The 25,173-nt window shown below is 66.6% G+C and overlaps 1 protein-coding gene across 3 annotated transcripts; it reads left to right on the top strand.

The window, feature by feature from the left end:
- Positions 1 to 373: 373 nt before the first annotated feature.
- ASPSCR1 (ASPSCR1 tether for SLC2A4, UBX domain containing) lies at positions 374 to 24,224 on the top strand. Of its 3 annotated transcripts, none has more exons than XM_045085655.1 (16): positions 377 to 556; positions 1,317 to 1,372; positions 2,644 to 2,758; positions 3,630 to 3,730; positions 10,681 to 10,738; positions 11,728 to 11,801; positions 12,070 to 12,466; positions 18,114 to 18,253; positions 18,468 to 18,549; positions 18,936 to 19,002; positions 19,661 to 19,723; positions 20,253 to 20,305; positions 23,439 to 23,490; positions 23,722 to 23,791; positions 23,870 to 24,045; positions 24,125 to 24,224. In XM_045085655.1, exons 1-16 carry the CDS (start codon positions 455 to 457, stop codon positions 24,136 to 24,138), a joined length of 1,620 nt encoding a protein of 539 aa, XP_044941590.1. In that variant the 5' UTR covers positions 377 to 454; the 3' UTR covers positions 24,139 to 24,224. The 3 variants fall into 3 exon arrangements, with proteins under 3 accessions (XP_044941591.1, XP_044941590.1, XP_044941592.1); XM_045085657.1 differs by lacking the exon at positions 377 to 556 and adding an exon at positions 707 to 921; XM_045085656.1 differs by lacking the exon at positions 23,722 to 23,791 and having other exon boundaries at positions 374 to 556.
- The last annotated feature ends 949 nt before the right edge of the window (positions 24,225 to 25,173 follow it).

Genomic DNA, 25,173 nt, shown 5'->3' with positions numbered 1-25,173 from the left:
CCTTCACGCCACCCCCCCAGGGCTGCAGGCGGAGTGACCGCGGGGGACTTGGGGACAGTGGGCAGGAAGGAGGGGCAGGTCAGCGGGCGCTGGAGCCGGGGCCGAAGGGCGAGAGAGGCGCAGGCCGGCGAGGCGTGGTGGCCCGGCGGGGACCCGGAGCCCAGGCCACGCGAGCTCGCGGCCCAACACCACGAGGCGCCCGTTGGGGTGTTGGCGCCGGACCACGCAGGCGAGGAGCTCTCCGCAGCTCGGCGAACGCGCCCCGGCGCGGGCCCGATTCGGGGGCGGGGCCCGGACCTCGGGGGCGGGGCCCGGACGCCGCGGCGGGCCCGGAAGCGCGCGCGAGCTCCTCCCCCTCAGGCCCCGCCCCGCCACCGCGTGGCCGTGCGTCCCGGCTGTTAGCGAGAAAGTGGTTTGACGCCGGCCTGGCGGCGGCGGGTCACGTGAGCGGAAGATGGCGGCCCCGGCAGGCGGAGGGGGCTCCGCGGTGTCGGTGCTGGCCCCGAACGGGCGGCGCCACACGGTGAAGGTGACGCCGAGCACCGTGCTGTTGCAGGTCCGGCGGCGGCGGGCGGTGGCTGCGGCCGGGAGAGCGGCGGGCGGGCGGGCGGCGCCGGGCCCGCGCCTGCGGTTGGGGTCGGGAGGGGGGCGCGGGGCGGGGCTTGAGGGGGCGGGGATCGAGGCGGCCAATGAGCGGCCTCCTGGCGCGACGGGCCCGCCCCCTTCCGCGTCGGGCTCGGGGTTCAGGGGCTCTGCGGGTCGCTGCGGGGCTGGGGTCGGGCCGGCGGGAGTCCGGGCGCGGCACCTCCTTCCGCCCCGCGGAGTCCGCGGCGGAGCCCCGAGCCGTGTCCCCGGCCCGGTGTCCCCGGGCGTGCGGCCGTGGCGCTTGGAAACTGACCTGCTGAGTCACTCGTGCGCTTGGTGCGGGGCAAGCGCCGCCGCAGGAAGCGGCCCGGGCCCCGCTGGGCAGGCCGGGCGGGGAGCAGCCCCCGGCGTGGGGGGCCGGCGGCCTGAGCCGCGTGCTCGCGGGGCCCGGGGGCGGGGGCCGTGTGTGCCGGCGGCCCGTGGGGAGGACGGTGACGCGCAGCCGGCGAAGGGGCCCCCCGCGTAGCGAGAGGAGTGTGGTGGGGGCTGCCCCGCAGGCCCGGTGCCGGGGGGGGCAGGCCCGGTGCCGGCCCGCGGTGAACAGGGGTTGCAGGGGAGGGGTGTGGGCGTGTCCAGTGGACAGCCCGTTAGTTCACGGAGAGGGACTGTGTGCTGCCAGCCCAGCGGCCGGCCGGACACGGTGGCTCACGGGCCTGTGGTCTGACTCCTAGGTTCTGGAGGACACATGCCGGCGACAGGACTTCAACCCCAGCGAATACGATCTGAAGTGAGTTTGCTGGGGTCCAAGTCCGTCCACCCCTGTCCAGCGCCCCGCCTGGGGTCTTAAGCCGACGCGTTCATTTTCTCACAGACGCCCAAAGTCAAGGCATGGGCAGGGCCACGCTGCTGGCAAGACTAGGAGAGGAGCCTCCGTCACCTCTCCCACCTGCTGGTGGCTGCCCTCAGCCTCTGCCTCTTCCTCACGTGGCCTTCTCCCTCTCTGTTGCGTGTCTTCCCTTCCTCTGTCGCCTATAAGGACACTTGTCATTGGATTTAGGGCCCCCCCAGTCCAGGATGACCTCCTCTCCAGATCCTTAACTCAGTTATAGCTGCCACGCCCTTATTTTCAAGTGAGGTCCCATTCCCGGTTCTGGGGTTAGGATATGGATGTGTCTTTTCTAGGGGTCTCCGCAGAGGGCTTTTGTGCATTTGGTTGTATAAGTTCCTGGTGGGGCTCTGAGAGCAAGAGGACGTGGTCTTGCAGAAACAGGAAAACCCCTGCAAGTTGGGGGCGGGTCAGGTGGCCTCATGGCCGCGGAGCTACACCCATGGGTCTCCGTGTGCGGGCGTTTTTCTAGAGAGGGGGCTTCCACCGGATTCCCAAGTGGTCTGAAACTACAGAAGGGCCAGAAGCCTGCTTTGGTCAGGTGTGGGTTTCAGTTCCACCCGAGAACTTTTTGCCTTAGTCGCATGTCGTGATGGTGTGGCTGTCTTCACGTCAGGGACGAGAGTGGCCCTTCGTGCGGGCGCTTGCTTTCCTGGGCCTCGCCCATGCTAGCACTGAGAATCCCGGGGCTGTGCTCCGTACTGGCAGTCCCCTGCCATGCTGTCACCGAGGCTTGTGCTCTTTCTGTACCCCCGCCCATCCCCCCACCTGCCAGAGGCAGGTGAGAGCCTCAGAGCAGAGCCAGGTGCACGCCTTTAGTCACCCCTGGGTGTATTTTTATTTTTTGAGCCTGGACTTGGGCATGTTGCTGCTTTACGCCTGGTGGGGGTGGACAGCCCCTTGGTCTGCCCCAGACGGTGACCCTTTTCTGGTTTCTCTCTCTTGCTCTTTTCCTTGTACATTCAAAGCTGAGTCAGTCAGCACTCTTTTTCCATTCGCAGACCCGCTGCAGACGGGGGCCCGCTGTGTCCCGACTGGCTTGCAGGCCGTACTGCGGTTCCTGCAGCCGGGGGGGCACTTCCGGGGGGCCCCTGCTCCTAGTGGGGCTGTGCCAGCACCACGTGAACGCTGGGCTGTGTCAGGCAGCCCGCGAGCTATGGCCTGTTTTGCAGGTTTCAAAGGAATGTGCTTGACCTCTCTCTCCAGTGGAGATTCGCCAACCTACCCAACAATGCCAAGCTGGAGATGGTGCCCGTCTCCCGGAGCCGCGAGGGCCCCGAGAACACGGTAGGCGGCTTTCAGGGGGCAGGTGCTGCCTCTGGCTCTTTCCTTCAGGCTGTTTGGGCTGCGGGAAGCCGCCGTCACAGGAGTGTTAGGGTAAATGGAGGGCGGTGTGCCAGTGAGGCGCGTGTCCCCACGACCCACGCTGTCCGGGGTCAGCTGTGGATGGGAAGTGAGCCTTCTCAGTCTTCGTGCGGGTTTTGTCTCCTGGGTGAGCTAGCTGGCGCTGTGTCTTTCAGCAGCACTCGCCGGCCTGATGATTGTGCTCGGGGAATTGTCTGGAGCCTGCAGAGTCCCGTGGGATGTTGCGTGCAGCCTCGTTTGGGGAGGACGGTGGCCCAGAGGCCCAGGCTTCACCCTGGACCTCCCAGGCCTCGCCCGGACCGTGGCCTGAGTCTGACTGTGGCCTGTGGCTCTCCACCAGATCAGTGACTCTTAGGTTGTGGAGATGGAGGCGGACGACCCCATGGTTATCATGGGTGGAGACGGCCACAGTGGGGCCGGGGGTGGTGCTGGTGGGTGTTGGACACACGCTCGCCCGCGGGCTCTGGGCACACGTGCCCTGGTGTGCCTGTCACGCAGCAGAGGGACAGGGGAGGTAGACCCACGTCCCCACTTACAGAGGTAGCCGTCATGACCGGAGCTGGTCCGCAGAGAGAATCGGGGTGGGGGGGTGCACGCTCCTCATCTGTTGCTGCGCGAAGGGCCGGCCCTGAGTCTGTTTGCAGCATTCGGGGCCGCTTCCCACATGCCCACGCGATCCCGGCAGCCCCGAGGGACAGGGCTCTCTTCCCTGTGCCCTGAGACGCGGACGCGGGTCCGGGGCAGGACCCACCACTTTCCTTCCTGACGGGTGTCCTGCACCCGCGCCCCTCAGGTTCGCATCGCTCTGCAGCTGGACGACGGCTCTCGGTTGCAAGACACTTTCTGCTCGGGCCAGACGCTCTGGGAGCTGCTCAGCCATTTTGCACAGACCAGGTGAGCGCTGGTGACCTGGTTCCGGACGCTGCCCCGCTGTGCTGCGGGTGCTGCCGGGCCAGGGGCCTGGTCCAGAGCCACAGCCCAGAGGTTTGCTGTGGCCTGAGGCCGTGCCTCTTGGGCTCTGTGGTCCTGGTGAGGGGACTGGTTTCAGATGAAGGGGCTGCCGGTCCGTTTGCTGCCCCAGCGGGTGCCGGCAGCCCGCAGCTCATCTTTCTTGCTGGGCCTCCCGTCATGACCATGTGCCGTCTGTGTCCTCCTGGAAGGGCAGAGCTGTGCTTCTGTCGTCACGGGGGGCTCAGTGAGCGGTGAGGGGAACGGGGCTCTGGGCTCCTCAGTGGACCAGGGGTTTGGGTATAAAACTTCCTTATCGTGGAACCATGTCCTGTTTAAAGAGAGAATCTTAGTGGCATTTGGCGTGTCAGTTTTCATCAGCGGTCAGCGGTGTAAATGCTGTATTTGAATGTGTCAGTGCTGGGGCTTTGCTTTTTGGTATTTCATTTTGGCTCAGAGATCTTCGTCCACTCACGGCAGTGGAAGGGCCGTGGGAGGGTGTGGTGCTCTGTGTGTGGCCCGGGGCCGGTCGCCGGCCGTCTGGGGGGCTCCCGCGGGGATGTGAGGATGGGGTGGGTGAATGTGTGTCCAGTCCTGAGAACGGGCCTGGCCCTGAGGCGTGTCTGTGGACAGGGGGCCTCCAGGTAGGGCTCTCCTGGGGACAGAGCCTCACCACAGGACAGCGCCTGCTGGTCTGACCGTGGCCCCTGGGGTCCCTGCGGCCGATTCCTGCCCCCCCTTCCCCCAACCTGAGCTGTCCCACTGGGGCTTCTCTTCCCATTTCTGATGTGCCGGTCCTTTTAGTGATGCAGCCGCCGACGCTGCCGGGCCTAGACCGTGGCTACTTTCTGCTCCCCCGGGCCTGGGCCCGGCAGCCAGGGCCGCCTTCCCTCCGCCAGCCTCTGCGTGTTCCCCAGGCGCTCCCGCTTCGCCGATCGGTGGCCGTGATGGCCTCCCTGTGCTGCTGCTGCTGCCTGTTGTCTGACTTGGGCGGAATTCCTGTTGGCTGGGCGAGGCTGGGCTTCTGGTCCCCTCACTTCAGAAGAGGATGGGTCGTCCGGGGGAGGAGGTGCTGGTCAGAGCTCGACTCTGGGGCCACGGGTACCTGCCCTCAGTGGCTGTGTCTGTCTGTCCCTCTTTCGTCAGGACCACTCAGCACAGGCGGGGCTGCCTCACCGAGCTCCCCGAGATGGGCTCCGGAGCGGATAGGCAGGTGCACAGAGCCACCCGAAGATGTCACAGAGAGGGGAGGGCGCCCTGGGAGGCGACAGGGCAGTGTTTCCTGGGTGGTTGGGCGGGGAGGGTTCGGGAGCAGCAGCACCAGGATCTGCGAAGGAGCTTTCTGGGCCAAGGGGACTGCAGGCGTAAGGGCCCCGCGGCCAAAACGGAGAAGAGTTGATGGAACGGAGCGCGTCATTCATCCTCTGCCTAAAAGGCGACTAGACCGACACTGAAGGACTTCACGAAGCTACGACTCAGAGCCCAGGCAGTGGCTGTGCCACATCGAGGGTGTGGTGGGCGATGGCTAGGCAGGAGGCAGGAGGCGAAGGTGGGTGGCCGAGGAGGCAGAGCAGGCAGGGGCCTTAGCTGCCCTCCTGCGTTGTGCTGCTGGTCCTGGAGGCAGTGCTCAGGGCCCTCTGCACTGAAGGTGCTGTTTCAAGAACGGGCGATGACGTGAGCGTGTCCCCTCCCCCAGCGGCTCCCACAGGCAAGCGAGCAGGACAGCGGGCACTCAGACCCGTGAGCTTCGGCACACGCTCCCGGGCCTGTGGCTGCTCGACCCTCTGCTGTGCCTGTCCGCCCCCCCGCCCCCCCACTGTGGAGCTGCGGGAGCTGAGGCAGAAGGGCCCGTTCTCCATGCTCAGACACGGGGCAGGCCTGCAGGAGGGCCGCGGCGCCGAGAAGCTGGCTGATCAGTGCCTTCCAGGCCTGAAGGAAAGCGTGTGTTCTAGAACTAGCTGTCCGTCGAGGTACTGTGAGCGTGAGCATGGACAAAGCCGTTTCCGGGCCTGAAAGGTCACCCGTTCGCCCCTTGTGCGCGGTTTGAGGACGCCGCTGAGACCGCACCACTCAACGGCAGGCGGGGTCCACCAGGAGGAGAACAAAACGAGCCGTACTGGAAACGGAAATATTTCTGTTTAAGATTTTATTTATTTATTTGAGCGAGAGAGAGCATGATGGGGAAGGTCAGAGGGAGAAGGAGCTTCCCCGCTGAGCAGGGAGCCTGGTGCGGGACCCGATCTCGGGACTCCAGGATCATGACCTGAGCTGAAGGCAGACGCTCAACCCACTGAGCCCCCCAGGCGCCCCTGGAAACCGAAATCCTAAAGGAATCAGTGTCCCCTGTGGCAACGCGCAGGACTTGGTGCCTGGCCAGCTGGGGACAGAAACAGAGGAGGAAACGGTAGTCCGGTCTCGGGAGGGGGAGCTGCTGCTGGGGTTTAGGGAGCTGAGTGGGGTGGGGCCGGCTCTGGGGAGGTGGGGGCTCACCCCGGGAGGAGCTGGGCGGTTGGAGTTGGCAGCGGGGCATCCACTAACCTGCGCCGCGTGGCTGTCCTTCATGGCGTCCAGAGCAGCCTGTGTCCTCTGCATCGCGCTCCCAGTGCCTGTCCACGGCGGCGATGTGCGCCCGCCGTGTGCCACCAGCCCCGCGGAGAGCAGGAGCAGACCGTCCAGCTGCCTGACCGGGCCCCCAGGTCCCCGCTGACCAGCTTCTAGGGGCGGAAGGCGAGGCCGGCAGAGGCCCCGCGCTGAGCCTGGTCTCTGAGGTTCTGTGCACCTCTCGGGAGCTGGCGTTCACTAACCACAGAGCGGGGTTCACGTGAGGGGGACAGGTGGCAGCGTCATCCCCGCGTCCCGGCCCCGTGCCCAATTAGCTGGTGATGCACACTGGAGCCACGCGGGGGCGGCCCGCCAGGCAGGGACACTGGACGTGGACCCGTGCGTGGCCCCCCGACAGACCCTCGTAGGGGTCAACACACGTGGACTCCGGTGGAGGCTGGCGACTCTGGGAATTCCAGGTCTGCGAGAGGGGGATAAGCAAGGGGGTTGGGTCCCCTCGTCGGGGCTCTCGGGCAGAGGTCCGTGTCCCAGGGCAGTGGTGTGCCCTGCTTGCCAGGACGCTGGCGGAGGGAGCACAGCTTCTGGGGGCCACTGCTGGCCAGGGGGGCAGCTCTTCTGCACGGTGGCCCTGCCCTGCCCACCAGCATCTGGATCAGCTAACTGGCCACTGGACATGCCACCTGTGCCACACGTGTGGGCCACGGAGGTGATTTTGCGTTTTCGGGCAGCCACATCAAAAGAACAGTGAGAACAGGTGCAGTTAATCTTAGGACTTTGAAGGACTTGACCCTGTGTGTCCGGATCGTTGGGCTTTGAACATGTGATCCACAGGAGAATAAGGTATTTTTCATTCTCTGCCGGACGGAGGGCTTTGAAATCTGGCGTGTCTCACTCTTGGACTGGTCTCCCCGTGGGCTGTAGCCGTAGACGTGCTCCGCGCCCACATGGGACTGGGGGCCGCCGCACACGGTGCCGCCTCCGAACGGACTGGCCAGTCCTCCTGACTTCTCAGCTCTCTGCGGAAGGGAGAGCCCCAGGAAGAGGGGCTCCAGGCCTGCGACTCCCGGGCTGCTGCTGCTCCCCGCCGGGCTTTGTGGCTGAGCCTGTGCTCTCAGTGCCGGCTGTCGCACTGGGAGCAAACGGCTTTGAATGTCCCTGGGAAGGGCAGGCTGTGTGCGTGGTTCCCTCAGTGTTGTGTGACCCCGGGGCACAGTGGACTGCAGGGGGGCTGCTGTGAGCTTGGGGACCAGCCCGGGGTCACACTGAGGAGGGGTCAGAGTTCTTGGCCACCGCCCCCATCCTTCTTTGGGAAGGAAAGGAAATTTCCCTCTTGAAACCACCCCTGCCCCATCCACCCTGGAGGAGGGACCCCGTGGCTCCTTCCGGCCCTGACCTCATCTTTGTGTTGGGGTACGCATTGCCTGGCCCCTTGGGACGTGGCCCGAGTTGGGCCTTCTAGTGGCCGCTGTGTCTGAAACCCGGCCCTGTTGTTTAGGTTGGGTTTTGTCCCTTTTGTGCTGACGTGGGGAACGCGGTGGCACTGGGTTTGTGTTGGCAACACCCATGTTTGTACCTGCCTGGCTTGGTCAGGCCCAAGGAGGTGAGGGAAGTAGTGTCTCCGGATACCTGGCTTGCGCCCCAGCACAGTGCCCTGCTGGGAGCCGGCTCTGGGTGGACGGGCGTCTCCTGCCCGTGGTGCCAGCCCCTTCGTGGTGAGCGAAGAACGTCCATGAAGCCAATGGCAACAGCATGTCTGCCCTGCCCAGCCGTGCCCGCTGGGCTCTGGCCCAACCAGAGGAGCGGGTTTGCTGGCCTTGGATGGAGCTGGCGCCATCCTGCGGGTCTGGGGCAGCATCTGACGAGGGGAGGCAGGCACCCACGGAGGTCCCCCGCACCAGGCCCGGCCTCGGGTTGCCTGCGGCTCTGCCTGGGCCTTGGGCACGGGAGCAAGTTGGTCACCGGGTTCACCTTCAGCAGGCTCCTGGCCCAGCCCCCTCCGGAGAGTCTCGGGGCTTTGCTGGGGTCTCTGTTGCAGGGAGCGCTGGGCCAAAGCTCTGGACCATCCCTGTCTGCTGTATTGGAGGGAGAGCTCTGCTCATTGGCCGGGAAGGTCTGGAAGCCATTGCGGCTGCCCCTCCCCTGGCTTGTTTACAGCCCTGCCCTCAGATCCCCACGCAAGGAACCCGATCCCTCTGGGGGAGCCGCACATCAAAGACAGGCTGGCTTTGATGTCCAGGGGCCTCGAGGGCACAGAGGCAGGCAGGCCTTTCCTGGGCTCCACCCCCCCACCCCCCCCTCCGTTTGTGATTTGTGGGGACATCAGGTGCCGGAGCTGGACTTGGAGAAAGTGTGCCGGGCCAGAGGTTCTGTGAGTGCAGAGAGGGCTCCCTCGGGTGGGCTGGGTGTTGGCATGGCCGGCGTGTGTCCGCCCAGCTCCCCGCGTCCAGCTCCCTGAGCCCAGCTCCCTGAGTCCAGCTCCCTGAGCCCAGCTCCCTGAGCCCAGCTCCCTGCGTCCAGATGGCTCCAGAACCCCCTTCCTTCCTGTCTGCCCAGGACCTTGCTGGCTGGGCACATCTCCGTCGGCTGAGGTCCCTTCACTTTTCCTCTGTCCCCTTTTGGGGTCCTCTGTTTTCCTGAGGCCTGGGGTCTTGGTGGGCACCCCTGGCCGCGTTGTGCCTGCAAGGTCGCCCTTCCCGTGGCCAGGCCCCCTGCTTTGCTCTGGTACATGCCAGCAGCCTTGTCTGGGGGCAGCTACATTGTAGGCAGGGGTTTGAGCAGAGCATGGGGTGAGCTCCATGGGGGGCTGTTAGCCGAGGGCCCCCACCTTCCCTGGGGGGTTGGTGGGAGGCAGCAGGGCTGGCTGGGCGGGAGTGGGAGCAGGGCCGCCCCTCCCTCGCGGGTCCCAGTAGCTGGCTCTGGGCAGCCCTCAAACACCCTGGAAGCAAACAGGAGAAAGAGAAGAAGCACCACGTAGAGTCGGGCCAGGGATTGGATTCCAGGTCTCGGGGCCAGGGTATGTGCAGAGTGTCCGTGGGCAGCCGGGGGTCCTGTTGCTTCTGGTCTATAGCTCAGCTGCTGGTCTTCTGGTCCAGGCATGTCTGCGTGTTGAGCTCCGGGCCCTGCTGGGGCCTCGCTGCGTGGCCTGCTGTCACTCCCCGGCCTCCCACTCCGGTGGGCCCTGCTTGGAGGAGGGGGACCAGATGGGGCACCCCACGTGTGGTCTTGAACTGGCGTTTACGGGGCCTGAGTTGGAGCAACATGATAGGAAACCCAGACGGGAACGTCCTCTTGCTCTGGCACCAGCAGTTGAAGGGCCAAAGCCAGGCCTCAGGCGGCCTGCACCCGGGAACCTCACGGTCAGCGTGGGGCCACACCGCAGGAGTTGGGGTCCAGTGTTGCACAGGCGTGTCTGGGAGCAGGTGTGTGCGTGTGTGTGCATGCACACATGTGTGTACACCTGCACGCCTGTCTGTCCAGCTGCCCCTCTGGGGGGCTCTTCCCTTTTGTCTGGGGGTCCCGCTTACGAGGGGAGGAGGCCCGCTGCCGTCTGGGTGGAGCGCGTGGAGCGCTCGTGGCATTTCTGGTCCATCTGCCCCCGCGTTGCCCTGGTGCCCAGCCTGTGCGTGATGGTGGCTGGGGCGTGTGCACGGCCACACTGACACCCGTGCCCGCCCCAGTCTCTGCTTTGACGGCTTCTCGGTGACACGGGTTTTGGCAGCTGTAGGGAGCCCTCTGCCTTATGCTGCTCAGACCCCTGGGCGTGAGGGTCTGACGCTGGGGGGCATCACTGCCCTCCTGCATCACGGCTCCTCCTGCCCTGGGTACTAGCTGCGGGCCGACATGCCCACATGCGGCTCGAAGACCAGTGCTCTCTGCCCCTGGCCGGGACCTGGGGTCACGTGCTTGTGGCCTCGGGGACCTGGACACTCTCCCTGGAGTCCACTTGATGGGTGCCTGCCCCGAGCTGCTCCCGGCCCTTCAGGGGTCAGCAGCGCTCTTGGGGCATGGCTTCCGATAGAAGCCCGAGCTCCAGGCTTCTTTCTCATAGTTGACCCCCCGCGGTGGACCATGAGCCCCACCCCCACTTCCACACGGTGGACCGTGAGCCCAGATGTGTCTGGCAGGTGGCTGGTCTCTTCTGAGCCGGGAGCTGGGAAACACCCCCAGGGCCTTCGGGCAGGAGGCTCCCCACCAGCGGCTAGCTATCTCCTCCTGGTGGCCTTGAGGGGGCCAGAGTGGACCTAGCCGCAGTGTCCTGCTGGGCTGCCCGGGGGTGCTCCGGGGTGGGGGGCTCCCACGGCTGGCCTGTGAGCTTTCCTCTGCTCCCCCCGCAGGGAGTGCCTGGAGCCGCCGAGCGAGGCCAGCCCGGTCTGTGTGTACATGAGGGATGAGGTAGGTGTGCAGCCCGGCCTGCCTGCCCGGCCTGGCCCCAGGGCCCGCCCCCAAGTCACCACACGGCCCGGCCCTGCTTTCCAATCTGGAAAATTCACTCTCTCAGACCCGCCTTCAAAGCAGCGGCCGGGGAGACAGGCTCTGAAAGCGTGATGTGTTTCATGGAAAAAAGCACAGTGCCGGCTCCGTTGGCGCTGACCGCGGGCCGCCCGGGCCGCTCCCCAAACCTCCCCGACGCCCTGTTTGTTTTCCCAGCGTCTCTCAGAGCCTGAGAGTCACAAAAGTGGTTTCATTTTAATAAATATTTGCTCTGCTCCTTGTTTTGATCTTTTTCAAAACTGAGTGCAGCACGGTGCGGGTGTAGCCTGTCCCCGCCCGCCTGTGATGGGGGACCCTCCTGGCTCTGGGTCCCCTGGCTCACAGGGGCTTTTTGTTTTGACCCTGGCAAACACCCTTCCCTGGCCCTGGGTGGCCGCTGTCCCCGAGGGGCCCTGGTGTGGATGGGACCTGCTCCCCTGCTCATCCCCACTCAAGGTTCCCCAGCACGGGCTACAAGGGGCAGGGGTACCAGGGCTGTCTGGGGGGGTCCAAGGGGGACACATCTTCCCCCAGAGGAGACGGGCGCTGGACCTCGGGCACCTCGGCCTGGATGGAGGCCCTCATGGTTGGATCAGCCCGCAGAGGTGGCCAGCAGTCCACATGTGGCTGACTCGGGCCTGAGCCGTGCCTGCCCGGGCCACGGCTGGGGTGAGGTGGGGGAGGCAGCTGCTGACCGGCCAGCAAACGCTCGGGGGCTGGTCAGGCTGCAGGAAGCAGGACCTAAGCCTGCTGGGAGCTGGTGTCCCCCAGGGGCTGGCTGGGGGCCCCTGTGGGGTCAGTGGCGACCGAGTAGGCGGAGGGAGCCAGCGGGAGGTGCCTTTGGCCTGGGCGGCCAGGTGGGGGGATGCTGTCCGTGAGGCTCAGCCGTGTGTCCTGTTCCCCCCTCACAGGTGGCCGGCAGAGCCTCCTTGAAGGCCACGACGCTCAAGTCCCTTGGCCTCACAGGGGGCAGCGCCATCATCAGGTGGGGGCCTCAGAGCCCGTCGAGTGGCAAACAGGAAGAGGGGCAGAGAGAATGGGCACCTCCCCGCCGACTGTGGCCCTGGCCCCTTGACCTGGGACCCTGGCCCGAAGGCTGCCCATTCCCCGGGGGCCTGTGCGGCAGCAGCTGGCTTGGGGGGCGGGGGCTGGCAGCACCTGCGGGGGGCCAGAGGATCACATGCGGGGCCAGGAGACCCAGGCAGGGGGGCGCTCCGTGTGGCGGTTCACTTGCTCTCGGTCTGCACCCTCAGGTTTGCCATGAGGCGATGCAGCTCTGCTGGCCTTTCACGGAGCAAAGCCCCAGGAAGCCCTACCGCCTCGCTGTCGGCTGGCCAGGCTGCCGGCAGCCCTCTGCCCCCGCTGGATTCAGCGGGGCTCAGCCGGGGGGACGTGAGCCATCAGGATGAAGCCGACATCCCAGGGGCCGGCCGTGTGGACGCTCCAGCCAAGCAGATCTCCAAGGAACCCGCTCCCGCCCCCTTTGTTCCTTTCTCAGGCGGGGGGCAGCGACTGGGGGGCCCCTCCGGCTCGGCTCGCCCTCTGATGTCGCCTTCAGCCAAACTGCCCAAGTCCTTCTCCAGCCCCGGAGGCCCCTCCAAGCCGAAGAAGTCGAGGCCTGGCCAGGAGCCCCGGCCAGAGGCCGAGCCGGTAAGAAGGAGGCTGGGTGCTGGGCTCCTTCCGACCGTTAGCCTGCGGGTGCGGCAGGGCGATGGGCACGTGTCTTCTCTGGGAACTGATTGTTCAGCCCGGATCTTGTAGAGGCCGCATTGTAGGTGGGCCTGTGATGGGGGTGTCCCCGCAAGCGTGGTCACGCCGGGGGGGCGGCCTAGGGCATCAGCGCGGGCTCTGAACACTCCTGTCCCAGGCGGTGTCCCGGAGCCGCCGTGGGCCCCCCATGTGCCCGGGCCGGCCTGTTGACTGGCTTCGGACTTGCAAGTGGTGCCGGCATCGCTTGTCGCATGCTGTCTGTGTTCGTGAGCCTGCGTCCCTGCGTCCGGTGGGCTGTGTCCTGCTGGGAGCCAGTGGGCGTGCCGGGCAGGCCTGCAGTTCACGCAGCTGCTGAGGTTTTGGGTAGACTGCCCGCTGTGCGCCGTTCCGCCTCCCAAGGAGCCATCCCGTTTGGGTGCCGTCTCTCCGGGAGCAGCTTCTCTGGGGGTCAGAGCTGATGTTTCAGCTGAGCTCCGTTCATGAGTGCAGCAGCCTGTTCTCAGTGCGGAGACACACCCGCTGGCGTCCTGTCTCTCCTGGGGTCCTTCTGGCTTCCAGGTTGCACATCTGGGGAGGCTGGAGGGTCTGGGGCCCAGGGACCTTAGGGGGTGCTGGGTAGGGAAGGCCTGGCCGTGGGACAGAGCCCACGTCCTTTCAGAGGGCCTTTCCTGCTCCCTCGCCAGACCCCCTTGGTGGGCTGAGTGGACGGGCTGGGGGAGCGAGCCAGTCCCGAGTGTCGTGATGGTCCGCCCTGGGGAGACAGTGGTGGGGCTGTGAGGGACTCATCCACAGTCCCTGCTCTCACGCCCTTTGTGACCTGGCCCGGAATCAGTGGCTGAAAGACCTGTGTGGTTGGGGTCTGACTCCGTCCGGGCTAGCTCTTCCTGGGGACCCCTTTGTTTGGGGGCTGGACCTTGGGGTCAGGGCTGGCCGGCCCTTCTTCCACCCCGAAGACACAGGGCATGTGGCTGGTGGTCGCTGGCCCGGCCGGGCCACGGCTCTGCGGATCCCTTGGGAAGCTGCAGAGGGTCCTGTGGACATCCGGGGGGCTCTGGGCTGCGCTCTCCCGTAGGTGGTTGCTGTCTGGGCCTGGGATCCCTGGGCGTCCCTGGGCTCTGAACCCGCAGCCCCCGGTGGGAGAGGTCCCAGGGAGGGGCTTCCTGGCCACCAGCAGCATGTGCCTTTGATCTGGACGTCCCAGCAGCTGGTGGGTTGTGGAGCGCCCCCCGCCCGCCTGCCTCGTGCCTCCTGTCACTAACAGCCCCACACCCGGAGGGCTGGCCGGCCACATGGTGTCTGCTTTGTGTCCCTTTGCAGCCCCCCCCGGGGGAGAAGAAGGGAACAAAACGGAACTTTTGGGGGAACTTCAAAGGTACACTTTGGTAATCAAAAGGAGTTTCCGAGTTTCCCATTAATGTTTTGCCTGTGTGTGGTTTTGGATTTAAATAAAGAGTCAGAAGAGACAGGATAAAATATAGGCAGGTCCTCGGCTGAGAACTGGGATGGTTTACAGACCCAGGCGGCTCTTGCCTTTGATGTCAAAGCGTTAATTATTAGAAGGTAGTTTTACTGGCCGTCAGGGGTGCGGGGAGAGGCGGGGGCTGCCCGGCGGCCCTGGCCTGTCCTTTGAAGTCCTTCTGCTGCCCGGGAGGCCGCCCCGCAGCCCTGTGCGCCGCTGGGCCCCCTCCCCAGCCCCCCAGCCGGTATGGGGGTCTCTGATCAAAGGCCCTGATGCCCCGGGCAGGGCAGGCGTCTGACGGCAGTCTCCCCAGCCTGCCCCTCACCCTGCCGGGCTTGGTCTGCCCCTCAGAGATGGGCCTGGGACTTTCTCGGAGCCCTGCCTGCAGGCAGGTGTCAGCCTGGTCTCTGGCCACTCCTGCGGCCGGGCTTGTGGGCAGGTTTAGAGCACGTGAGGGAGGGAGGAGCCCGGCCGGCCCCGGGGGCCAGTGACCGTGATCCGTGCCCCTGCTGCCCGCTTCCTCTCGCCCTGAGGCCCCTCTGGCGCCCTCCTGTGAGCACACCCTGCCGTCCCCTGTGTGTGGGTCTGGGGCAGGGTTTAGCGTGTCCTTGTCCTATGCGCTGTTTCTAGCCGTCCCCAGGGACCCAGGTAGTCTGGATGCTGCGGAGGCCGAGGGCAGATGGGTCATGGCCCGAAAGGTGCCCTCCAGCCGTCTCTGCCACGGCCGGATTTCGGGGAGAGGTGCCCTGGACGCCTGGGCAGGGCTGGGCGGGGCCCGAGGGCTCTGTCTTTGGGCCCCCACCCTGATGGGACCTGTGGGCCGCCCAGCCCTGCTCCGCCACGTGGGTGTTCTCCCGTCTGTGGCTGGCTGACGTCGCGCCGCGTGTCTTCACCCGGAGACCCACGCCACAGCTGCGTTCACTCGTGTCAGTCCTTTGGGGACTCCCAAGGCTCCCCTGCAGGCGCGGTGGTCTGGTCACGCACGGGCGTGTGGGGGCCTCGGCGGGTGCGCGGCTGCCCCGTCCTCCTGTTTGCTCTGCCCGGCGTTCCCGGTAGTCGCCGGTGCGGCCTGGCCTCGCCCTCTGGCTCAGCCCCGCGGAGGACGCAGGGCGCCGGCTCGGTGAGTAACTCCGGAGGTTTGGCCTGCGGCCCTCGCGTCCGGATTCATTTAGGCTCCAAGCCTCAAGGGGAAACGCTTCACATTCCCTTTGACCAGAGACCATTGTCAGAGGACGGCCCGGGCTGGGCTGGGGGAGGCCAGCAGGAGCCCTCGCGGGAACGTTGGAAAGTCGGAGGTTGAGGTCACCCCCAAGTCCCTTTTACATTTTTTTCTCTGTGTGTCATCACGTCCCGGAAAATTACTGTCAAGAAAATGAGTCTCAGCAGCCGCCAGGCCGCTTCCGGCAGAAGGGGCCTGGGGTGCCCGGGGCCGCTCGGCGCTGCCGAGGGTGTCAGCCCGGCACCCAGCCTGCCCGGCCCTGCCGGCTCTCCACCCCGGGCCGGGCCTTACCTTTGCCCGCGCCGTGGGGCCAAGGGTAGGCAAAGCCCCATGGCCGCCCCCTGCGGTTTCCCTCCGGCGTCGCCTCCTGGCGAAGCAGGGCACATTCCGCAGGCCAGCCAGGCCGGCGGTTGGTCACTGTGTCCCCATCTCTGAATGGGCTGTGTGTCTGTCCAGTGTCTGTCCAGTGTTGGGCCATTGTCCCCCGCAAAGCGTGCTCCTGCCCCTCTCATGTGCCTCCTGGGCTCTGGCCAGTGTCGCTCCCTTTGTAGGCAGCATTAAGGTCGTTGATGTCCTGCTCAGCCTCTGTCCCTCCATCCTGCGCTCCACCATGACTTTCCCTCACGGCGGCCACCACATGCGCTCTCTTTCCCCAAGGGTGTCTCCTAGAGCTTTGTTCTCCATACACAAACCTCTCCCCGAACCTGCCCAAGACAGGGGCCTTGCGGAGTGACTGCTCGGACTGGGCATGGCGGGAGCAGGAACCGCGGAGGAGGGTGGTTTTCTGGCAGAGCCTCGGGCGGGAGCAGGACCAGGGCTCAGCCTAGCTGCTGCCGGGCCCCAGCCTTCCTGGCTCCCCCTGTTGCCAGCCCAGCCCCTCTTCTCCACCGGGGAAATGCTCTCCAGGGGATGGCCAGGCAGAGGTGTCTGAAGCTGCCTGGCCTCTCTCTCCATCACTGAGCAGTTGGATGGTCCTTCCTAGCAGCCCAGCTGTGGGCTTCGGTCTGTTCCCCCCGTGGGACAGGGCCTGCCTGGGGCCAGGATGTCGGGAGGTCTGGCCCTGGGCTCTGCTGGTGGCTCTTTCCCAGCCCTCTGGTTCCTGCGTGGGGCCCGGCTCCCAGCTTCTGTGTGACAGACAGGTTTCTGGAGCAGAGTGAGCAGCAGGACGAGAGAAGGAACCAAAAGTAGATCTAAAACCCAGAAGAATTTTGTCCATTTTTTTTGTGACGAAGAGTCCATGGCTCCTGAGCAGCACGGAGCCAGTTGCTGGTGGCTCTTCCCCTTCTGGAAGTAGCCTGGGGAGCGGGCCATGGGCCTTGGGGTCACCAGCACTGCCGGTAGCCCGCGGTCCTGGCCACCCGAGGTCAGGCCCTGGAGTGCCCAGGAGGACCACGAGAACCAGTGGGCCGGGCTCCCTGGGACTGGCTTCACCGGCCAGGTCCGAGCACACAGACTCCCTTCCGGGCCACGGATCGCACGCCACCAGACGGCTGGGTTCTCAGGGCGACTCGTGCGCCTGCGGTGGGTCCTCCCAGCGGGAGACTGTGACAGGGTGGCCCTCGAGCCGGGCGTTAGCCTGCAGGCTTCGTGCTTGAGTGAACGCGCGGCTCCGGCTCCCAGCCTGGGCGCATCCGCGTCCTGCCCTCGCTCCCCCCAGCAGCCCGCCCCAGGCGCCCAGGCCAGCTCTTGGCCCTTCTGGAATGCAGGCGCCGTGGCTGTGGGGGGCAGCCTGGCGCCTGGCATCTTGTTACAAAAGGCTCTGGTGTAGACTGCCCGCGGCAGCGCAGGATCCTTGTGGCCGCGCGCGGGCAGCCCCCGGGGGCCTCAGCCAGCCACCTACGGGCCCTGTGGCCGGAGCTGCGGCCAGCCCTTTGCAGCTGCTCTGCCCCATGCCTCCGGGTCAGAGGGCTTCCTGGTGAGAACCTAGCTCCCTTCACAGGGGGAGGGCTGGGACTGCCGGGCACTGGCCGGACCGCAGGGACCTCAGGCCTGCTGGGGTAGACGGTCAAGGCCTCGGGTGTGGCTGGGGGATAGCACTGGAGACCCCGGCAGGTGTGTCAGTCCCGAGGGTGGTGAGCCCGGGCTACAGGGCAGCCCGTCGGCTGTGGGGATGGTTAGAGGGAGGGTCGGCTGGGGACTGGGGCTCCCAGAGCCTGCCGTGCCCACAGCCGGGTACAGAGCAGAGGGCAGAAGGTGGCCTCCTGGGCTGGAACTTCGCGCCCTGGTCAGGCCCGGCCCTGTGGCCTCTAGAGGTGTCCTGCCCTGTGGTCATGGGACTCATGGTGGCGGTTACCCCCCGGCGGCCCCTTGGGCCAAGTAAGTCCTGCCTCACGATTTCTCTCATCCCTCATCGTTACTGCTAGTTAGGAGTGATGCGTCCCTTTCTGTGTCCTCAGGGTGGTCAGAGGGTGGACTGGGGGCAGCTCAGCTGTGGGGCAGGTTTCTGCCAAAGCTCTAATCTGGGGACTAGTGCTTCCCCTGCCCTACTGGGGAGCCCCAGTGTGGCCTCCAGCAGTGTGCTGCTCCCTGAGTTTGTCTCTATTTGGGGGACCCTGGTAACAGGAAGCTCCCTTGGCCTCTTAGTGGAGACAGGGAGTGAGCACAAGAGCTGCTGGGGGAGGCTGGTCCCTCAGTCCACTCCCGGAGCCCCCTAGTAGCAGGGGGACCTGGCCGGCTGGGCCTGGCTGTGCCAAGTCCAGGGGCCCACGCCCTGCTGGCAGGTGAGGGTCTCTGTGTCTGTGGGGCTGAGCAGGAGGCAGGGAAGGAGGGTGTGCAGTCCTGGCCCTCTGGCCCTGGCCTCGGACTGACCGGGGTGGCCAGTGAGGTACGGGCTTGGCTCAGGGGTCTGTGTGGCTGCTCCAGCCGTGAGGCCCAGGGGCCCTGTGTCAGCTGAGCCCTCTGCCCGCCAGCCCGTGGACCGGGACCCCGTGGTGTGCCACCCCGACCTGGAGGAGCTGCTGCAGGCCTGGCCTGCAGAGCTGCCAGACGAGTTCTTCGAAGTGACTGTGGACGACGTGAGGAGACGCTTGGCCCAGCTCAGGAGCGAGCGGTGGGTGTGCCATCGGCATCTCTGTCGATGCCTTGCTCCCACGTCCTCAGTAGCACGTCTGAGGGTCAGGGGTTCTAGACAGGCCGCGCGGCCCCGTCTCATCTGTCCGTATGTGGCTGGGCGGCCCACAGAGCCCGGGTGGGTGTGTGGGGCCTCTGCTCGGGTTGGCCCTGGAGACCCCAGACCTTCACGCTCCCGCCCCCTCCCCCTGCAGGAAGCGTCTGGAAGAAGCACCCTTGGTGACCAAGGCTTTCAGGGAGGCCCAGAGGAGGGAGAAGCTGGAGCGCTACCCTAAGGCATGGAGAAGGGGGAGCGTCTGGGCGTGTGTCCTGCGGGAATGTGGGCCCCGTCCCTGCGCCCTCGGCTGGGGTCCCCCACACTTCCCATGAGGCCTGCACGACCGTGCGTTATGACCACTGCCTCGTCGTACGACGGAAACAGGCGTTGATGTGTCTTTACAAACACGCACGGTGGTGCTCGACCAGCCCCTCGTGTCGGCAGGCAGGGGCGGGCAGGCCAGGAGCAGGCCCGCGGTGGCCTGGGCCAAGTGGCCGGCCCTCCTGCCTGCCCCAGCCCCGGCGTCTTCTGGCTGGGTTTGGGGGACCTGGCCGTCGTGGGCCTGAGGGGGCCACGGACTGGGCTTCGGCTGTACCTGCTGACGTGGGGCATCCTTGCGGTCCAGGTGGTCCTGAGGGTCCTGTTTCCTGACCGCTACATCCTGCAAGGCTTCTTCCGCCCCAGCGAGACAGGTGAGCGGCTCCAGCGGCCTTCTCTTCCCGACCACGGGGCTGCGGGTGCCGGGCCGTCGGGGGTCATGGGTGTTTCTGGCTTCGCTGCTTGTCTGTGGGACGGGCCGTGAGCTTGCAGAGCGTGTGGGGGGGTGGGCACGGCTGGGGTGCCCCCTGCGTCAGCCTGTTTAGGGTGCGGGTGAGACGTGAGTACCCAGAGGACGGGTGGGTCCGGCACCCCCAGCAGCAGGAACCCCCAGCTTGGGGCTGCTGCCCGGAGGGCACACAGCAAGGCCTGAGTGAGGGGTTCGGTGAAGTCTGCCCCAGACTGCAAGGGCCCCCCCAGGGCAGAGTTCAGGATTGGATCGTGGGCAGGGGAGGAGACCCCAGTGGGGCCGGGGCCTGGCCAGGCTGGGCGTCTCGGAGGACTACGGAAGGGGTGAGCTTGGGGTTCCAGCCCCGGAGCCTCGGTCTGGCTTGAGGGTGGGAGCGGGGTCATGGCACACCTGAGGCGGAGACGGCGAGCTGCCGGGCCTCCCACGCCCGTAGGGTCGTGGGGGTCTGTGTGGCGTGGGGCCCGGCTGGTCCCGTCCTGGGAGGGGGCCGGCCCTGGGGTGGGCTTGAGGTGGCCCGTGTCTTCCTGTGGAGCTGTCGGCTTACCCTGCGCTCTCTCCTCCAGTGGGAGATCTACGGGCCTTTGTGAGGAGCCACCTGGGGGACCCCGAGCTGCCCTTCTACCTGTGTGAGTTCCCCGGTCCTCCTGCATGCAGCCGGGAGGGTCTGGGTGCCAGTGACCCCTGGCCCCTCCCAGCTGGGGCTCAAAGCAGCTCGTTCCCTAGAAGCAACGCGGCGGGAGTGGGCTGGTCCCAGCCGTGGGAGCCCCAGCGGCATCTGAGGACAGGTCCCGGGGGCTTGGCCTTTGCCTCACCTCCGAATCCCTGCACCCTTTGCCTCCAACCCCGCCCCCTTCTCCCGGGCTTCTGGAAGCTTCTCCCTCCAAGGGCATCCGGGGAGGGAGGAGTCAGGCCGCCCGTCTGTGCGGGGAACTGTGTGGGGCCGGGGTTCCTTGGTCCCAGACCACCGAGCCCCCTGCCAGGGATTTTGCTGCAGCGGAGAGGTGGGCAGAGGGCTGTGAGGTGAGGGGCCCCTTGGAAATAACCCAGCTGAGGCCGTGGGCTCTGGGCCTCCCTCTCCCCTCAGCCGCGTCCCTGGGGAGTGTGGGCAGGGGGCGGGGGCAGGGCTTCGTGGCCCAGACAGCTCTCTCTCTGCAGTCATCACTCCTCCAAAGACCGTCCTGGATGACCCCACGCTGACCCTCTTCCAGGTACCGGCCCTGGGTGGGCTGCGGGGGCTGGGGGTGCAGGTGCCGCTGGCCTGGCTCTGGAGGGCGAGCCTCGGCCCCAGAGGATAATCACGCCTCGTAGCCGGGTGATGGGGCAGGGGGGTGGGTGGGGTGTGCGGGGGCACAGAGCACTTCCGGCGCGGGGGCGGGCGCTTTCCTGCCTCCTAGCTTCCTGCCCCGGCGGGGAGGGGCCTGCCTGGCCGGCTGCCAGCCTTCCTGAGCTGGGGTCTCCCTGGCCTGGAGTCTGGGCGACGGGGCCCCCCAAGGGCTGGATCGGACGCCTCCCCTGCAGGTGGCTGGCCGCCTGCAGGACCTTGGGGTGGCGGTTGTCAGGCCGGTTTGGCCCCAGGCTGCAGGGACTGCTGCCCCGCCTGCTTCCCTGCCTCACCTCTCCCCTGCGCCCCAGGCCTCTGCGGGGAATGCGCGCTGCGCCCTCCCCACCAAAGTCTGCTTCTGCCCAACCCTCCCTGTGGCCCCCAGAGCCCCTGAAGGTGAGATGAGGTGCTTCTGTGTGCTCCCCTGGGGGCTGCCTTCCAGAATCAGGCAGAATGTCCTGTCCCTTTGCTCCTGGGAGGGTCGCCTGGGGCCTCCCCAGCCCTCCGGCCTAATGGTTTCCCTTCAAAGTCTTCTCAGATATTTTAATTAGTACCAGAGGCAGGGCCTTGTTAAGTGGCTGGCGGGCCCTGCCGAGGTCTGAGCTGGGGCAGGGGGGTCTGCCTCTTGCCTGGGGCTGCCACCTTTGTGGGGGACTTGGGGCAAGACCCGGCAGAGGCTGGAAGCTCACCAAGGGAGGGCGTCCAGGGGGCGGGAGCAGGGCGCTGCCCCCCACTCCCCCAGTTCCCCTTTCTCAGCCCCCAGGAGCCCCCAAGGCGCGGGGCCTCTTCCTCCGCCCCGCCCCGCCGCCTGCCTCCCTCCCTCGCTGGCCGGCCTGTTGATAAACATTGCACTGAGGAGATGCTGTGGGACGGAGGGGGACTGGTGCCCAGTCCCGCCCTGACGAGGAGCCCTGGGGTGCCGCCTGTCCTCCTGCCCCGGCAGCCTGATTCCTGGTGACACTCTGCCCCCAGCGACCAGCGGCTGTCTCCTTTCATCTGTCAGCTCCGCCTGGAGCGGCCGGGGCCTCCGCGCGGGGTGGCGTCCCGCCTGCCTGCGATCAGAGAGCTGGCAGGGCTCGGGGAAGGAAGCCTTCCTCCCTTGTGCGGCTGAGCGGGCGTGGGCGCGGAAGCCGCCGCTTTCATGTCGCTGGCAGGGCTGTGCTCTGGCTGCTGGCTGCCCGGGAGGGAGGCTGCCGGGGGGCCGGTCCTGAGCTCGAGAGAGTGACAGCCTGGGGTAGGTGTGAGGCACGGGGGCCCAGCTGCCCCTTTTGGCCACTGGGCCGGGAGAGGGAGTTCTGGGGAAGGTGGGGCTGCAGACAGGGGTGTGGGAGGAGGTGGGGGTGCCGCTGGCAGGCACGGGAGCCCCCGGGACCCGTCCGGTCTGCCTCCAGTGCTGGTGTTGTCCTGAGCCCCTCAGACCCCCTGCCCTCACCTCATGTGGGGTCCAGGGTCAGCCATAGCAGGTCCTGAAGACGGCCGTGACCTGTGCAGACCACCTCGGCCTGAACGGGAGGGTAGGGCCTCCCTCCTGACGGTCATGGTGGTCTCCCATGCTGTGTGATCACCCCTTGTTGGGTGGGAATCCCAAAGGTGTCAGCGAGCGAGTGGGGTCGTTCTGGTGGGAGGCTGCGGTCAGGAGAAGGTACCCCAGGGGTCCTGGAGGACTCCTGGCTGGTGAGGGGGGTCCTTTGAGGCTTGAAGCCCTACAGCCGCAGGCTCCGCTGCCAGATGCAACGTTCTCGTACTCACTGAGAATGGCCGCGGTACCCGGAGGGTCAGCTGAGGGCTGGGCACTCGGTCCCCATGCTCCCCTCCTGCTCCCTGGCTTCTGGTGCCTCCAGGGCCCTGGTGGCAGCAGTGCCTCTGAACAAGGCTTTGATCCGGTGTCAGAACGGGCTATGGGGTTTCCTGGCCCGGCTCACCCTCGGCTTCGGTCCCGTGTTAAGTGGGACTTAACACGGCTTGGCCTTGGCTAGGCTTGGCCTTGAAGCTTCTCTAAGAGAGCAGAGGGGAAGGACTCACCCGGTGGCTGCCCCTTCCACTGAGGGGGAGGACAAGGGTCCTCTGGCCAGCGTTAGGGTTTGCAGCCCCAGCCCCCTCAGGTACAGACGCGAGTGGTGGCCTCTGGGGCCCCCTGCCTGCAGCCTTGAGTTTAGCCCCTGCCGGGTCCTGGGCACATCATCCTTGACCCGCCCTGAGCAGGAACTGGGCACCACTACCTCCAGGGAAGGAGACTCAGGAGAGGCCGTGCCCAGGCCCCCGATGGTACGGGCCGCGGGCTCCCCCGCAGCAGCCGCGCGTTCCCTGTGGACGGGGCTGCTCGCTGCCTGGCCCCAGCTCTTCCTACCGGGTCGCAGCCCGGAGTGCGGTCAGGGAACTCCTCTGTGGGCTTCTGGGGCCTTGGGTAGCGAACTCTGAGAGCTAGCTGACCAGGGCAGCACCTGCCTGCCCAGGACTCTAAAGCCCCTTGGCTCCAGGAGCACCCCTACTCCCCAGGCCTGGGACAGCCAAGGGTCCCTGCCGTCTGCAGGTCTGGGCACTTGCCCTGAGCCTGAGGCAGCCCGTCTGGCCGCAGCCGCAGCCCCCTGTGCTCTGTTTTTGGATCCACACCCCCACCCACATCGCTCCGCCCCCTCCGTCTCCTCTGCAGTGTGTGGGTGGGGGCTTCCAGGCCCTGGTCCCCCAGGAACCAGGCAGGCAGGAGAGGAGCTCGTCGGAAGGCAGCGCGCACCTGTTCCAAAAGCTTTCTGTTGGTGGTGCTCGGGGCCAGTCCCCGGAGGGACCCCTGTGGTCTCCCGGCTGGCCTGGCTGTCACGGGGGCAGGCAGCTCTAGCTGGGGGCACCTGGCTGGGGCTGTGACCCTCCGTGGAGCGCCGGGCCCGGTGAATGCCCCAAGCTTCACACATGGCCCTAGAGGCCACCACAAGAGTGGTGCAGCCCACCCTGTCCATCCCCTGTGGCCTTTCTGCTTCCCCGCGGCCCCACCCGGTGCCCTGAGCTGCCTCCCATTCTCCCCACAGGCAGATCTCTTCCCTGCGGCCCTCGTGCACTTCGGAGCGGAGGAACCAACCGGTGGGTGGGGGTCCTTCTCTTTGCCCACCGTGGCTGGCCAGCCCTGGGCCCAGTGTCCTGGCGCATCATATGCCCCAGAGTAGGGGATTTCCTTCAGAGTCTGGGAGGGAGACCTGTGCCTGATCCCCTATTCCCAGGACAGACACCTGCCTGGGCCCCATCCCCTCCCCTCCCAGAGCAGCGGTGGGGAGGGCGTCTCTATGACCGGAGGGTGGGCTCCGTGTCCTGCAGGCCTCTTCCTGGAGCCTCGGCTGTTGGAACACACAGTCTCCCCATCTGCAGCCGACATGCTGGTGGCCAGGTGAGCGCCCGCAGTGGGGAGCGGAGAGGCCCTGCCCTGGCACGCCAGCCATCCTATACCCCGGCCTTTTGCCCGCAGGTGCATGTCCAGGGCTGCTGGAACGCCATCCCCGATGCCAGCCCCTGACCCTGCGCCCCTCGAGTCAGAGCCAGCGGCCGAGGCAGGGGCAGTGGGCCTCTCTGAACCCAGCCCCGGAGCGGTCCAGCCAGTCAGGAGGGATCTGGGGAAGGTCCCCAAGTGGCTGAAGCTGCCAGGTAGCGTAGCAGGGGCACTGCAGGGAGGGAGGGGCAATCTCCTGGGGACCCGCCGGTCATCCTGGTTCTCGAATTGCAGCCAGCAAGAGGTGAGCGCCACCAGCCTGGACGTGCCCTGTGTGCCAGCCGCAGGACCCCTCCCCACCCTGAGCGGAAATAAAGGCGTGAGCTGCTCTCGAGACCCTCTTGTGGTCCTTTTTCCAGGAAAGGTCCCCACTGTCCCCTAGGCCCACTGGTCCTGCCTCTGGTCTGGGTGGTGTTGTGTGCTGAGTTCTCGTGCTTGGGAACAGAGGCACCGGCGTCCCCACTGAGCCACTATACCTAATTGACACCGGGAGTTACCAAGTGCCAGAAAGGCCCAGGCCGGGCTGCGTGCAGGCAGGGCCGCCCTAGCTCAGGGCACTGGGACCAGAGGGACTGGGGGCACTTGGGGAGGGCAGGCTGGTGACCCCTGCGCCCCCGAGCCGAGGCACTTCTCAGTGGCTGTGGGGTGTGTGTTCCTGCCAGCTTTCCCTTCAGGTCTGATCTCCTCCACACGCTCCCAGCACTTTGAAGCCCTGAGACTCCCTGAGCTGGGGGGGGACACGGACACAGCATGAGAAGGGGCGCAGGAAGGAGCCAGTATGCTAAGCCCGGGAGGGTAGGCTTGTCCTCCAGCCCATGCCCTGCTCAGGTGTGGGTCAGGCTGCCCCTGGGGGTGCTGCAGGGGCCCTCTGATCCCCGTGGTGGGCGGGGTGGCTGTTGTCCTCCCCAGGGGACTTCTGCCCCTCTGTGTGTCCTGGCTGCAGACACCGGGTGGGTGTCCGAGCTAAAGCGAGGTGGGTGCTGTGGGGCGGAGAGGCCCCCGCACTTCAGGGGCCGCCGTATCCCGCGGACCGAGCTCCTGACTGGTCTCCACCTGTAGGCCCTGCCCACAGTGACGTTCCTGGCCCAGTGGCAGCCACATGGCCTTGTATCCCGTGGCAGAAACGTCATACTGTGCGTGCGGGCTCATCTCATGGGCCCTGCTGTGGCCCTCAGCAGGCCACGCACACGCGCGGTCGGGCTGGCCTGCCTCTGAGGCAGTCTTCCCTTCCAGCCACGTGGACAGAGGCAGCCCAGGAGGCTTTGAAGCAACTTGACTGGGTG

The sequence above is a fragment of the Mustela putorius genome, unplaced genomic scaffold (genome assembly GCF_011764305.1).
Source record: "Mustela putorius furo isolate JIRA1106 unplaced genomic scaffold, ASM1176430v1.1 tig00000873_pilon_pilon_pilon, whole genome shotgun sequence".
Taxonomy (NCBI): Eukaryota; Metazoa; Chordata; class Mammalia; order Carnivora; family Mustelidae; genus Mustela; species Mustela putorius.
The sequence above is the reverse complement of the archived record's forward strand: the minus strand, read 5'-3'. Positions and strand labels throughout refer to the sequence as shown.

Excerpts from the sequence above, each read along its gene's own strand:
- ASPSCR1 (XM_045085655.1), top strand. The coding sequence starts at position 455 with ATGGCGGCCCCGGCAGGCGGAGGGGGCTCCGCGGTGTCGGTGCTGGCC. Across the intron at positions 2,759-3,629 it reads GCGAGGGCCCCGAGAACACG|GTTCGCATCGCTCTGCAGCT; the intron begins GTAGGCGGCTTT and ends CGCGCCCCTCAG. Across the intron at positions 3,731-10,680 it reads AGCCATTTTGCACAGACCAG|GGAGTGCCTGGAGCCGCCGA; the intron begins GTGAGCGCTGGT and ends CTCCCCCCGCAG.